The following is a 16,337-nucleotide window of genomic DNA, read 5'->3' as shown; positions in this document are numbered from 1 at the left end:
GTCTTTTTTCAGATCAAAACGCAGTAACTTTTTTTCTCCCCCTTCCCACGTTCCCACCAGTTCTCAAAAATTTGGGCACTTTCATGTTTTGAGGTCATGGTGACTTCCCCTTTCCTCTGATAACACATTTGACCCCCTTCGACTCCCCCGACCCCCCCACAGTTTTTCCTCATTTCTGAAAATTTTGCAAAATGGACTTACGGCGTTTTGATATCCAGCTCCTCAATTGCATTCGAGACTTTGCGGCATCTGCACACGGTTCCTCCTCTTTCTCGTATATGTCGACGACGACTAAAAACGCCACATCTATCGATTTATCGACATTACCTGTACCTGTGTACTTCGAGAATTCACCTACATTTACCTATACGTATATAGGTCTAGGTACATCAGCTGCTTCACTTGCAAAAAAATAAAATACAAGATATATGACATACGCTAAGCTAACTCCAAAGACGCATCATAATACTCATTACGGAACATACTTGTTACTTGAAACAGCCTAAGGCAATCAACTGACAAGGCAATGTTGCTGAGCAACCGTACTATGCCATGCGCCGATCAAATTTATGATTTAATTAACTAAAATACGCTAATAAACGTTTTCGATTAAATCCAAATTAATCTTAATGGCTATATTTTGACGTACGAGTAGGTACGTGTTACCTATATCGATGGAAAATAGTAATTAGGCTCGCGAACGCTGCTAAATATACAGCTTTTTCCTTCTTCCAAGTATACGAGTAAGTATACTCGTATTCGTGCAAATCCGCGTTATCGAGCTGGTGGTGATGGACTAATGGCGCGAATTTAAGGTCATTAAATATTCCGCCAATCTGTTCAACGAGAAATCAGAGAACTGGTTTTTTTAGTTTGGCTAAAATCTCCTCCTTTTTAAAGGTGTATGGTGTATGTGAATGTATGGTTTGTTTAATATTTTTGATGTGTTTTGACGGATTGGGATTTGACATCCAGTAAATAAACGGCGGAGTGTTTTATTAGATCGTGTGGGAGAGATGTTTTTTTTTAGCGAAATTGTTATTTTTGTGAATGGAGATGAGGAGCAAAAAAGAAAAAACAAAATTAGATTATTATGTAATGCAAAAAAAAAAAACTTGAAAAATTCTGACATTCTTCTGTTATTAGAAAAAGGGGAAAAAATTAATTGAGAAATCAACTTCAAAGATGACTATGAAAGTACTCTGGAGAATTTGAAAAAAAAATTATTTTGTCCAAAATACAGTGATTGGTTGTTGAAAATGTCAAAATGTCCTGATTTCTTGCAAATATTTCCACGAAAAGTCATGATTTTGTTTTGCCCTAAATTGCTAAAAAGTCTTGGGTTATTTGCCAGATTTTCCATCAGAAATCCTGTTTTCCGTCAGAATATCCGAAAGTCTTTTCTGACTCGAATTTTCAAAAAAGTCCTGTTTTTCCTCAAAACTACCAAAAAAGTCGTGTCTTCTTTTAAAACACCCAAAAGTCCTATTTTTTGCCAAATTCGTCAGAAAAATACAAATTTTTTCAAAAATTGTCAGAAAATATTTGTTTTGGAGATCAAAATTGTGAAAAAGTCTTGGATTATTATTTGCCAGATCTGCCAAAAAAAGGTCCTGTTTTCTGTAAAAATAACCAAAAGTGATATTTTTTACCCCAATTTTTTAATGAGTCAAGTTTTTCCAAAAATGCAAAAAAATCCTGTTTTTTTTGCCAAATTTGCCAAAAAAGTCATAATTTTTTCGAAAATTGTCAAAAAATCCTTTTTCTTTGCCAAAAGTCCTTGATTTTTTTTGTCACAATTTCCCTAAAAAGTCATGTTTTTTGTCAAAAATTCTATAAAAGGTTTTTTTTCATCAAAACAGCGATGCTTGTTGCCAAAGTTGCCAGAATGCCAGAAATTAATGTTTCATTCGCCAGAATTTCAAAAAATCATGTTTCTTTGCCAACATTTCCAAAAAAGTCCTATTATATGCCAAAATTGCTGAAAATGATTGTTTTTTTTCCTAAAATTGACCAAAAAGACCTGTTTCTTGTTAAAATTTCCAAAATGTTCTGTTTTTTGCCAAAGTTGTCAGAGTGTCCCTGCCCCCCTGCCCCCTCAAAAAAGTCCTGTTTTTGTCACAATAATTTGCTAAGTATTTACTGTAGATAATCTCCAAAATTTTCAATTTCTTTTTGAATTGCAAAGAAATTTTTGTTTTGCAAAAATTGCCAAAATTTCCTAAAACATTGTGTTCTATTTTCTGTCAGAATCGCCAAAAATTTTGTTTTCCATCATAAAATTTCCAAAAAAGTCATGTGTTTTGTATAAATTGCCAAAAAGAGGTCACTTTTTCTCGGAAAAAGTGGCAAATTACTTACTTTTACTTTTTTTCATTAACGTGCCTTTTCTGTTACAAATATCATGTTTTTTTTTGCTAAAATTGGCTAAAAATTTTTATTTTGTAGGTATGCCAAAATTAAACAAAGTCCTGTTTCTGTCAAAATTTTCAAATTTTTTTTTTTTGTCAAAATCGGTCAAAAAGAAGTCCTTTTATTCAAAGTTTTCAAAAGTAAACTGATTGTTTTCCTGCAAACTTCCAATAGTTTCTGTTTTTTAGTTTAAATTGCAAAGATCGAAGAGTGTTTTTTTTCGCAAAAATTGCTACCTAAAAAAAAAGTTTTGTTTTGTTCACCAAATTGTAAAAAAATCATGTTTTTTGTCAAAATTTCCAAAAGTCTTGTCTCTTTGCCAAAATTTCCAAAAAAGTACCATTTTTTACCGAAATTGCAAAAAATTGTTTTTTTGTCAAAATTACAAAAGAGCATTGTTTTTTTGGAAAAATTCCTATTGGAGCCTATTTTTTTCATTTTTTTGAATCTTTATTAAGTATGTGTTTTAGAGTTTTCCATTTTTTTCTTTCAGTATTGTTTTCTTCTATTTCCTGAAATACTTAAATGACATGTGGAAATGTCAACTAGAACAAATTTGTATCCCACTTCCCCTCCTCCCCCCTCCCTCAATTTAAACATTTTTTAAAAGTGTCCCTTAAAAGTCCTGATTCTGTCTTACTTGTGAGGCAGCTTGCTAAGAAACTTTGAAGCAAAGATAATGAGAACGTTCTAAGATGAATTCCCTTCAATATTTGTTCATTTGACAATGATTAAAATATGTATAAGGTTGTAAAATAATGGAAATTTTTCGAAACTAGAAGTGGCGCAGGCTATTTTGTTCTCCCAATTTTGGGTTGAACTTGGCCTCTGAATGCTCGTCACTTTTTTCCTTCTTCCTCACTCTAACCAAAAAAGTTGATCAATTAATGGTGATTTTTTTCATTTAAAAAATTCTGGGGTCCGAATATTCGGAATGAGCATATCAGAAATTTTCCTACTTCAAAATGAAAGCTGCTAAAATTAATTTCTACATATAAATTTTTGATGAATTTTCAGAAGTTATGGATATTTTTTTAAATAAATTTTTGGGTCGTTCTGATATTCTCAAAGATTCATCGAAAATCGTGAAATCAACTTGGGCTGCTGAAATTTTGCATTTGAGAGAGTTTTTTTAACGTTCTCTTTTCAAATATTCAATAATTTTTTGAATTCTAAGCTGACGATAGATTGATTCTATAATATTGAGGTGACAAAGTGTTATTATTTTTTTTTTTTTTTTGAGGTAGAAAATAGAAAATGATTAGAAGAATTTCATTTCAAATTGGATAATATATCAATTTCCCGTTTTTTCCCTCCATTTTTATTTACTCTTGCTTCGCCAAAGACTCACTTTTTATCAAGGAGATTAATTTTACGTCGTTGAACAGTGGTCAGTTGGTCACTTCGTTGACGTGTCGCGTCGTATAAATTTTAAAAAAATGAAATAAATTTCAGAAATGGAATTTGTTTAAGCAAATAACACACGTAATGCTTAAATTCACCTAGGTTTTCTGCGGTGGTTAGTCATAAATGTCCTGTACGTGTATAAAAAGCACAAAAAAAATCGATTAGTCGAATGAAAACATAACCGAGTCGTTGAACTTTTAAATACACTGTTCGTAGGTAGAGGTATTATGTACATAGCTCTGTGCCCTGTGTTGGCTGTGTTGTATCAACTACTGTGCCATAAAAAGTGAGAACGAAACTGAAAATGTGTACGAAAGTATTAGGAAAAGAAATGGAAAACCAGAAATAAATACCACATTTTGACCAGCTTAATCCGACAACTCCACCACCGCATTGTTTGTGTACTACGAAGGGTTAAAGTTTCAAATCAGCTAGATCAGACTCGGAGGTTTTTAAATATTATTACTCGTACATAAAAAGATTAGGCGATATAATATTTATCACATCTGATATTATAATATACCTACGAGATGAAGACGAAGTTTATTAAGAATATTCATATAAGTAGAAGGAGGTGAAAATAGATAGGTTAGACGCATACATGCGTGAAAAACACCTGCTTTGGTAAACACTTTTCACAGAAGTCGAAATTAGTACGTATTAAATGGGGAAAAAAAGGAAGAAGCAGAGTACCACGGAGAGAATATTTGTGGTGTTTAACGCTTCGGCGTTGATACCTACGGTATCCGGATTAATAAACCGTGTTCATTTTTTTTTTCTTATTTGATAATTATAAATTGTGGACTATAAATTAGAATATTACGAATGTTATAACGCAATTGTCCGTTTCAATGGTTCCTATTATGTATACTTATCGAGTTATGTAGTCGGCGTATTGTTGATGTTTATTTATCGCGTGTGCCCATAGTCGCGGATGTGTCTTCGTATGTGGGCGATTGTCTTCTTCGACAAAGAAAGGATCACAGGTGAATGAAATTTTCCCTTTGAAAGGTCCTCGTAACTTAAACCACACTGTACCAACCCCTGTTTTTCTTCATTTTTTTTTCTTTGGGTATCGTGGTGAAGTGTTGCTAGCCTTTATACGCTAGAAGAAGTTGCGGTATTGTATAAGTCGAAGATGGTATTATTTTTTTTTTAATAGCGGAAATATAAACGAGTTTTTTTTCGGGAATATTTGTCCGCTTTTTTCGGTGCTATGTCAAGACACCCCGCTGATAAAAACCGTTCTATTATTTGAACAAAATTATATTATTTTAGACATAAAAAGTAGTGTTTATATAACTATACTATTAAACGTAGCGTATTTAGATTCGCTTTATTAGCCATTAACGGAGGACTCGTACCGTTAATAACACGCTGACCTGTATCATTTTTTTAGTACCTACATGAAAAATCGATAATAAAAATGTATGCAAGCGTAGCTTAGCCAGCCATTAGTATAGGCCTTTGCGCGCATCGAAATTGTAATCGTAAATTAAGACCGCTGTCTTATTAATAACTTAATAAGTCCGTAGGGGTATGATTTCACGAATAATACGTAATGAGATGTTATAAGGTGCGAAGTGTTGTATGTACTAGGGTGTTGGTCGATGGGGATGGAAGAGATTTTGGTGTAGAGAAAAGAGGAGGAAAGGAGGAGAGAGGGTTTTAATTGCAGAGTAATGTGAAGGAGAAGGCTGGTAAAGGAGATGATCATAGTTGAAGTAGACAGGTCTGAGATTATGAGGAAAATAAGTATGCTATGAAATTAGATGTCTTTGAAGTTGGTATTTGAAAATTGATTACCTATCAGATGTTTTTCGAGCTGTATTTGGAAATTGACTAAAAATTAGTTCAATGAAGCGTGATTTTTTTGAAAATTATATGTTTTTGAAAGTTTTCAAGACATATTTTCAGCAAAGGGTACCTCCAGTTAAGATAGGTGAATCGACCCTTGGCTCAGATTTTGAAAATATTCACAGGGCATTAATTTGGGAGACCGAAAAAAAATTTTAGAGCACAAAAAATTTCACTTAGTCCCCCTCCCCTCGCTCCTGTGCGAAAAAAGCGTGTTTTTCACGCAAAATTCTTATTCTTCACCACGTTAATCCTCCTCCTTACATTACCTAACTTCTGAAAATCGTTCACGAATGAACGAATCGTTCGTGAACGACCGAATTGACGAGTATTCATAGGTAGGTATTCTGAGTTTCTGACTGAGGAAAAATTCAACGCAATACTTTGGCAAATAAATCCTAATTTTTGACAACCGTTCAACAAAAAGATTCGTTTTCATTCACAAACGAACGAATCGTTCGTGAACGACTGAATCAATCGAATGAAAAATATATAATAATTAGGTATGTATTGCGATAAATTTTGAGCCAAAATTTTCATGCGTGGAAATCCTTTAACTGATATGGTTCAACTTTTGAAACTCGTTCACGAACGAATCTTGTATTTCAATTCATTCACAAATGAACGAATCGTTCGGGAACGACTAAAATTGAAATTATTAAAAGATCCCTCAAACAAATATACTAGGACAGACAAATTACGACTTATGAAAATCGTTCACAAATGATTCATCTTCCCCCACAAACGAACGAATCGTTCGAGAACGACTGAATCGATCACTATTCCAATAAGATTTGAACCAAAAATTTAAAACATGGAAATTCTCTCACTTACATGGTACAATTCTTTAGAAACTCGTTCATTTCATTCACGAATGAACGAATCATTCGCGAACGACCAACTTTATAAGTATTCAATATTCATAGGTATTATATAGGATTGCTTTGCTTTAGCAAACAAATTCTGACTCATGTCGTTCATAAATGATTCTTCCTCATTCACAAACAAATGAATCGTTCGCGAACTGCCAAAAAATTTTGCAATCTCTTTGGCGTACAAAGAGGCTGGGGCCCAATTCATGAAATTTTTTACAATTTTTTTCCACTGTTTTCTAGCCAAAAAGCTTAGAAGCAATTTTCAAAGATTCAAACTGCAATGCTCCGAAACTGGAAGTGGTGCAGAATAGATTTTTTTTGCCAAAATATTGGCCTCAAACCATAATAGGATTTGCAGGTTATATTTTTTCAAATTTTTTAAATAGTGGAACAGGGTAAAAAATCCCCCCCAAAAAAACATTTTTTGGAGTTTTTTTTTTCGAGCGCATAAAAATAAGTATAGGAAATTGTCTAATGGCTAATTTCAGACTTTTTTGTTGGTTCTCAACCCTCTCCCCTTCTCCCCTCACATTTTTGTATTGAAATTTTCAATTTCTGTAGATTTTTTGAAATTGCCAATGACCAATCGGGACTACTGCACGTATTCCAAAGTCTTTCGCCTGTTTCAGAGACGATGCTCTTTCGATGTTTTAGCAAAATTATTGCAAAGTACGAGTAGGTAATTATTTGAGAAGGCTCGATTGCGCTGACTTTTTTTTTATCAATTTATGTTCATTTTCAGTGACTGAAAAGTCAATTTGGCTGATTTTTCGTTACCTACCTAATTTCTGCAGTTTTAATCTAGGCAACGTTCGCAAGATTTTTACTCACATTTCGAGACATTTTATCAAGTTTTTGATCGTTTTTAAATGTTTTTATGGCGTCCTGTGATTCTAACAAGCATTATTAGTAATGTTTTAAGAAGTTGTTGCAAAGTGTTGTACAATCTCACTGAAATTCCATCAATTTTTGGCAATTTTTCAGATGATTTCTTCACAATTTCATTCCATTTTAATAATACATATTTGATATTTGATTAATTTTTCGTAATTTTCAACGATTAGTATTTTTAGATATTTGAGCATTTTTTCAATATTCTAGTCAATTTTTGCGAATGAGTCGAATCATTTTTTTGAGCAGTAATTCGTGATTGCATCGATTTTGCGAGATTTCAAACAATGAAAATTTGCACTCATTGTAACATCATTTCTATACAAACACGATCCCGCAGGTAATTTAAATAAGTGCACACAATGTTGGTGGTCACGGATATTGCAAAAAAAAAAAAGAAGAAAAAAAATTCGAAAGGCGAGTGAAAACGACGTGCCTAGGTAATTTGCTAATTTCTCATAATTTCGAAGCAATTTAAAACGATAATTAAAGGAAATTACTACAAACGAAAATACATGTACAGGTACAAAAACGATGGTATACTCGAATGACTTAGTTTTCAACTCATATCTATCTAAACTCGTACCCACTGTGTACAATTACATATTTAAAGAATAATTTAAAACAACCGTAATTCAAAAAGTCTACGTAGCTGAAATGATTAGTGAAAGATTCAAGGATTCGAGCACCAGTTGTATAAATATAAACAATTACGAATAATTAAAATTTATTTCAAATTTTTGAGTACTCGTGCGCTTAATTATTTAATTAAAATATAAATTAATATTGCTCATTGTGATTTTGAAATTACTTACTCAAATGTAAAAGAAAAATGACTTGGATAATTTAATTCACCTATCTCGTATAAATTGAGTGAAATACTTACGTTGAGGATGTAGTCTGTCGCTATAGATGTTTGGTAATGTTTTTTTTTCAAAATAAATTTATTCTTATTTGGCAATAGAAATTTTCAACAATTTTTTTGGAAAATTAGTATTCGAGTTCTTGAAATTTTTGTGATTTTTAGTTGTTATGACATGTTTTTCCAAAATTCACCCAATTTTAGAAAAATATTTCCTGTAAACAATTTTTCCACTTTTGCAGCCCATAAATGCCTAATCCATATGTTTAGAACTACTCCACATCCTGTTTTCAGCCCCCTCCCTCGCATTAATCCCGTAATTATATTTTTATTAATATTTTTTCGGGGGTAATTCTTCATGCATCACGCGTGAAAAAAAAACGGAAGAAAATTCGCGTACTTGAAACATTCAAGCTGCGGGTTAAACTCGCGTTTAAGATTCCAAAGGAACATGTATCACGCGAGCTGATTCGTTAAAAAGTAATTCATCTTGTAGATTGAAGAGTTGAGACAAGAATGTCGTCGTGGTCGTTGTTGCTTTTATGTACATAAACACGTACCTAACCTAACCTACACCGGGTATGGTGCTCGTGGTACGCACCATAACGCGCTTAACTCGGCTAATTCCTTTGTAATAAATTAAAAAATTAAAAATCACACCCACTCGACGTGATAAAATCACCGCTTGGTGAAGCGGCGGTGTAAGTTGGGTAAAAGGTATCGTGAAATGAAGGCTGGTAAAAGCCGTATAATTTTTCTCGTCGTACCTACATTTATGTATTTACGAATGATGCTATATTGAAATTATTGATTTCGAAATTTTCGTTGTTTTGTTTGTTTGTTTTTTGTAGGGGGAGGGGGTGAAAATTTGATGTAGAGAATTACTCTTTGGTTTCAGGTTGGTTCTTTCAAGTAGGTAATGTGATTCAATTTCAGTCGAAATTTTTCTCCCAGAAAGCCTTTGAAGGATAAAAAACTGATGTAGTTTCAAGGATAAATTTTTGATTTACTCACAATTTCAAAAACAAAAAAAATATATATATTCACAAACTTGAAATTTCCTGAAAAATCACTTCAAGTTACTGCATGAGGTTAAAAGACGGAATCTCTTTGATTTTCATGACATTTTCAGTGGATTCAACTAAAGGGGTCTAAAAATGGGAGTTGTACAGAAAATGATGTTTGAGTGAAATTCCACTAGAATTCACTAAAAGAAGCCAGTGTGGCAATTGACTTGAAAATTCACAATTCAAATGAAATTTTACCGTGAAAAAATATTCCATAGTGTACCAAAGAACAAAAATTTTGCTCAAAGTGATCAATGAACTTCACAACTTGATTGAAACTATTGAAAGAGTACTTCTGGTTAAAATAGGTACCTAAATCGACTCTTGGCTCAAATTTTGAAAATATTCACAATTTCACTGGGTATTTTTGAGAGGCCAAAAATAATTTTAGAGCTGAAAAAATTTCTCTCAATCCTTCTCCCTTCTCCACGTAAGGTTTTACAATCAATCAAACACTTTGGTATATGTATTTCAACTGTTTCGCACTTGAATTTAGATTTTCTGAAATGATATTTTGTTTCAAAAGTACAATGTACACTGTACAGTCTGTTTCATGTCATTTACCATTTCATGTTATAATTTTCTTATTTGTTGATCTAAAATCTCAGCAAAAAAACTAGTTGTTCACATTATGATCTTGCAAAACGTTTATTAAAGGCGAAAAAGTTTTGTGAGGTTGGAGCGTTAAAACCCTACTTTTTATTTTGGTTCAGTTCTGGTTCCACTCCTGCAAATATTTTTAAATTTTACTCATGGTTCCATTCCACCCCCACTCCCCAAAAAGTTTCCAAAAATAATGTTTCACATTCCAGTTGCTCTGGTTCTATTCCTCTCCGCAACCCTGAAAATAACATAAAATTTTCAGTGATTTTAATTGTAGATACTGTAATGGTACATATGAAATTGGAAATGTGAAGATCTGATATGAATTGTTGTTGAGTTGTAATATGAAATTGGAAATGTGAAGATCTGATATGAATCATAGTTGAGTTGTAACATACATATATATATTTGAAGGGCGGTTTTCCAAAAGTGGATAAGTCAATTTTTTTGAAAATTGAGTTTTTCACACCATTGTGTTCTATAGGTCGTTTCTCACCTATTTAATGCCTAACCTACCCAAAATACCTATTTATCTACGCACAATCCAGCTTTTCTCTAAGTTGCGGATTGCAATCGTTTTTCCAAAACGCAATAAGTCATGATTACTTTGTTTTCGTTACTTTTATAGCCAAAATAGAGCTGCGAATATTGTTTTTTTAATGGATAGTACTGTAGTACTTATGTACTTAATTTTCGTTTTTATTTTATTGCCAAAATGCAGATAAATGTTTTTTAAATGATAGTGCTGTAGATAAATACTTAATTTTTGTCAATTTTGTCGCCAACATGGAGGTAAAAATTTTTTTTCAATCAAAAATTTTTTTTTTGTAAATTTATTGCCAAAATAGTGGTAAGATTTTTTTTAATCAAATTTTTTTTTCAATTTATAGTGTTGTAATAAGTACTTGATTTTTGTTTAAAATACAGGTAAAATTTTTTGTAATCAATTTTTTTGGTCATATACTTTTGTATTGTGAATTAGAGTTGACTTACATCGATTTGCAACACTGGTTCTATCATATAAATGAAAACATAAAAAATCGTTTTTCCAAAAGATGATAAGTCAGTTTACTGTCTCTGCCGCAGAAGCGCTGCAAATGGGAGTTACACCATGAAACCAACACATAGGTGTTGAGGTAGATCCAATACAACATGCAGGATAGGTGGCATACTCCAAGTGCATCGCGCCTTGGAATGGGCACTAAAAACGTCATTTATCTCGAAATCATAATTTTTGACTTATCACTTTTTGGAAAACCACCCTTCATTTTGATAACAGAATAACAACCGAAAATAATAACAAACATTTCTGGTAACTAGAATGAGCGGCCGCGTATTTCTTACAGAGAGCAGCTACATAACTCCCCCTCCAGTGGAGGAGCTGCGATTTCGAAAAACAATGAGACAGAATGAGTTGATTTTAAATTGGTTACTTGGTTAGTTGATGACTGATGTTGAAATTTGTTGATTCTGAAGAAAAAATGCTGATTCAGGATGATTGAAGTTCCATCTATTGAGAATGCCTGACCAGATTGCAAATTGTGAACTACTGGAGACTGACAGTTGAATCATTGACATCTGCATTGAGATTGTATGTTGAACCTTCTGATGAGGTGAGTGAATTTTGACAAAGCATATGGGGCTCACTACTCCACGTCGTTTCGGATTCTTGCACCCAAGCTGGTCATATTTTGCAGATTAAAGTCGAAATTATTCTGGCCAAAGTGGCGTCAGTGATTTTGTTGTTGTTGTTGTTGTTGTTGCTGAGAATGATTGAAATAAAGTTTACTTACAGATGATTTTGTCTTTGATACACATGCATATGCATTACTGGCTTAGGAATGGCGTATTTCATCACTGTGTTAAATAGGCGTTCTAATGTCAGAGTCACCAATTTGTACCATAATAGTACATATGTGTCATTCCGCAGGTAAAGGGCCCATTTGGTCGATATTGAGTTAGGGGTGGGGGGGATGAAGTAGACCTCCGGAGCAATCATATGAGCTGGATAGAAGCCCAAAAAGTGCAAAAAAAACTCCAAAAAAAATCCATAATTAAAAATTTGAAAAACTCAACTTTTGAGAAAATCACCTTCAAAGTTTTTTTCTGAAAAAAACTGAAATTTCACGTAATCCGAAAACCTTCATACCTAAAATTGAAGATTATTGTTTCTGATGTCAAATATTACTACCCACCTGCAATAGCAATTTTTTTTACTCAATATTTTCATGTTTATGAGTATTTTAAGCCTGAAAAACAATGATTAATCAATTTAAATTTTGCATAATTAAAAATTCATTACTCTGTTCAAAAGCAAAAAAAAATTATTAAATTACATTTTCCGTCAAAATTCAACTTGTAAAAATAAAAATCATGAAAAAAAATTTTCAAAAAATTTCTACCCCAGGTGCGATTTGAACCCAGACGCCAGACGTCCTGCTCTGCAATCCGTTATCAGTGCCACACAACGCTGCACCAACGAAAATCGCGTTTTTGAATGGTATACATGTTGCCACTGGCGACTAGGTGCAGTATAATTTGTAGGGTATTTTTTTGGAAGCAAATTTACCGCGAAAAAGCAAAAACGACCAAATGGGCCCTTTATAGAAAAACTTTAGTTCCGTTTTTCTCCGCTTGGGACGCACCTGCGGCCTTGATACTTTGACACGAGATAAGTAATCCATCAAAACTTCGATTTTCGATTTTTTCAACTTTTTCACAAAAAACACGATTATCTCGTTAAATAGAAACGACCAAATGGGCCCTTTACCTACGGAATGACACATATGAAATTGGAAATGTGAAGAGCTGATGAGTCGACGTTAAGTCGTAACATACATACATTTGATAACATTTTTTGAACACTTTTAGTTGAAGTTTTCATTCACATCTTTCTAACAATATGTTCTAACAATCATTTATTTTTAATGAAAAACTTTCTTTGGGGTTCACGATATTTTTGCACACTTTCAAGCATTGTTTCGGGTCAACATCCCTCATTTTTTGGACAGATGAACAACTTGAAGTTGAATGAATGAAATTACTATAAATTTATTCAAGGATTCTCTAGCATCTAGGCTTTTTTGCGTCTACAATACATTTACATTTTTTTCATAGATATGGTTACTTAGATGCACAAAATGTATCAATTTACAAAATAGATTAATCAGGCAATAAATAAACAAGTAGGCAAATAAACAAATAAATGAATCAAGTAGGTATAGATAGGTAACATAACAAGTAAAAAAAAATTACAAAATGACATTGAAAAAAATAATGTTCCACTAAATAAGGTCATAGACTCCAGTAAATTTTAAAAAAGGTGAAAAATTTTTGACAAATATAGGTATCTTCATCATCTGTGTAGGTAAATATCTTCATAAGTAAGCTCCCTTAAAATTTGCTCTCTGTCTTTCTCATATTTTGGAACAATGATAAACCAAGTGCAGGAGCAATGGTTGGATAACGATGAATGCAATACTTCATGCTAAAAGCTCAATAGCCTAATACTGTAAATCCTACCATAGTGTAACTAGAATCTTACTATCTTATCAACAAACTTACAATATATGATCAATTTGGAATCCAAAACAAGTATATATAACTCTAATCTACAACACGTTTTTGTATACTTACTTGTATTTTCAGAAAACCGTACCAATTTTTTATCAAATTGTGCGGATCTTTCAACATAAGTTTCTTAATGATATTTCAGTGAATTTTCTCGGTGTTTTAAAGGCTTATGTATTATCTATTTTTAATCTCATGCCCAGAATGAATTTTTCTAAGGCTCTAATTTTTCACCACTTATCAGAAATGTTTGAAGTTTGCAGATGTTCTGTCATTGAATTATCCAATGATTGAATTTTAGATGGGACGCACTTACCAATTTTTCCCCCAAGATTTTAGGCTCACTGTAAGGTTGAGTACACGGTGATTTCACTGACCATTTGCTAGTTCCAACTTGTAATAGTTTCAATGATACTGGGGTGAAGTAGGGCTGCAGAAAATTCTCCAAATTTGGCCCAATCATAGTATGAAGCTCTCAAGTTTGAGCTGTGCAATTGATCAAGTATCAAGCTCTCATTTTTCCTCAACTTTATTCAATCAAGCCTGGCAAAATGGCTACCAATTCTTTAACCTTGACGCAGATATCATTGTAGAACATATCTTGAGATGTGGATTAGGCATCCTCTTTGATGAGACAGACAGTGAATTTCTAGACAGTTACAGCGATATGCAATCATCGAAATTGAACAATGATTCATGCAGACACTACAACAGCTACACGAACACATTTTGGGTAACACTACGTTAAAAGTATTAACCGCTAATTAAGGTTCAGCGTTGGTAAACAAAACTATAAAGAACCGCTTTGAAGCGACCATCGGAGAATGTAATGTGTATCGAGTGCAAGAAAGATAGACGTAATAGCGGGGGCATAGATATTCGAAGAAAACGAGCGAGAAAAGAATAAAAAGTAATTTCTGCAAGATCTATATTATTGGTTTTTTTTTTTTTTCCTTCCAAAGAGAGAATCTCTCTCGCTCGGATTGCAGCATCCATCCGTCTAAGAGAGAAAGATGACCCTATATACACATAATATACGTGTACTGTATCTACAAAACAGAAAAAGAATATAAGCTAAATGCCTTTCAGCGTGTTTTGAAAAGGGAGCTATGTCGATATATACACTAGAGAGGTAAGGTATACTCGTATACTGTGTGTAATACCTTACTCGCGCAGCAGTGTATGTGTATAGTATGCATGCCAAGCTAAACTGTCGGAACGACTTCCAAGTACTGCCCTGTAATTAAGGCAGGATAATTCAAACACTTTTCTTTTGTCGGCCTGTGTTTAAGGGGCGTGCCATTTGATACGAATCAAAACCACCTTTATATAGCCCTTTGCTCTTCGGCCAGCCATGCACACTACACCTCTCTCATTCTGCGGCTGTATAGGTAGGTATATAGAATACCTTGGCATCGAGTCGGCCTGTTCTGTTGTTTTTACTCATTTCTTCTTCTTCGTCGATGCACGATACGTCTTTACGCACACGATCGTTGTATTTTGTAGTTGAAAATAAACAAACCGATGCAACTATCGCCAAAATTTATGTCCTGTAGTTAATATAATTGCTCGGATAAGTAGACTCGAGATGCTAGGTGGTCTCTGGAATATGATGACTAAGCAGAATATCCACACTTCGAGTACTTATACGTACTTACCCACGAGTTTGTTTGTATAGCTAAACATCTACGTAGGTAAATCGAGTCTCGGCATATTCTAGGTTAATGAATTATCATCCTAGTGTAGGGGAAAAGACCGACTGATCTTCGCGAGAGGCTTAATTATCTGCGAGATCACCTTAGCTTCGTGGCTCAAATTAATCGCTTTTTTTGCTGCTTAAGAGATGTAGAAAAGTATGGAACAAGAACTCGTGAGTTTTAAGAGGAAAATTTTGATGGGACCGTTTAGTGGAGAGCCGACTTGTCGGACGAGGTGTGAATTAATCGACATCGTTTGTGTTTTTTTTTCTCATCTACAATGTGTTGTTTTTTTCCACAGAATCAGACGATCGTCTCGAGTTGAAAACCGAATCGATTAAATGACCAGGAGTTGATGATCTCTGCGAGAAGCATGCGGCGGTGGCGGCGCCCGCATAGCTCCGTATTATTGATTTTTTTTTTTAAAGAAGTATTTAATAAATACGAGAGATTATATGATTACTATTATTGTAAGATTGGCGGCAGCGTATACATATCTGTGATTAATAAATTTTATTGTATAGATCCCCGCCCTGCTCCCTGCCCCCTGCCCCATATATCCCAGTGTTGAGTGTATTATGTGTTATTAGTACCTATCTTTACATATAGTACTGTGGGGAATAAAAGAAGAAGAAATTTCGCCCATGATTTCCTATTTATTGTATATGCGGATACTAATATACCCGTACGTGTATTTAATGAGATTTATATACGGAAATTATAACTACTAGTACTATTACTACTTCTACGTGTGTATATCTATAAAAAAATTGTTATTCGTTTTTTCTTTTTTTTTTCCTTGTGATGTATATAAGCGAGTTATTGTTGTCTTTCAATATTTTAATAAAATGTTTAGAAAATATATTAAAAGAATCGATTGTGTGTATACTTTACTAGATATTATACTGTAATTTCATCAGCTCTGGACGAGAGTTATATCTACATACAATGTAGGTAAGTGTAAATGGGGACTTGCTTATAATAAACTATGTTAAGCAGGAGGTTGGTAGGTACTAGGTATGGTATAAGGTATGCATTACGTAAGAGAGCAGGCATAATAAGCTATATTAGGAACAACGAAAAACGTGGAAGTTTA

The 16,337-nt window shown here is 33.4% G+C and overlaps 1 protein-coding gene across 1 annotated transcript in view; it reads left to right on the top strand.

The window, feature by feature from the left end:
* The window catches only part of LOC135844202 (forkhead box protein B1-like), a 42,862-nt gene extending 26,748 nt beyond the window's left edge, over nt 1-16,114 (top strand). The window contains exon 2 of the mRNA XM_065362343.1: nt 15,543-16,114. Within this exon, the coding sequence (XP_065218415.1) occupies nt 15,543-15,586 (44 nt within the window). The 3' untranslated portion in view covers nt 15,587-16,114. The remainder of the gene's footprint in view (nt 1-15,542) is intronic.
* The last annotated feature ends 223 nt before the right edge of the window (nt 16,115-16,337 follow it).

Source organism: Planococcus citri, chromosome 4 (genome assembly GCF_950023065.1).
Source record: "Planococcus citri chromosome 4, ihPlaCitr1.1, whole genome shotgun sequence".
Lineage (NCBI taxonomy): Eukaryota > Metazoa > Arthropoda > Insecta > Hemiptera > Pseudococcidae > Planococcus > Planococcus citri.
The sequence above is the reverse complement of the archived record's forward strand: the minus strand, read 5'-3'. Positions and strand labels throughout refer to the sequence as shown.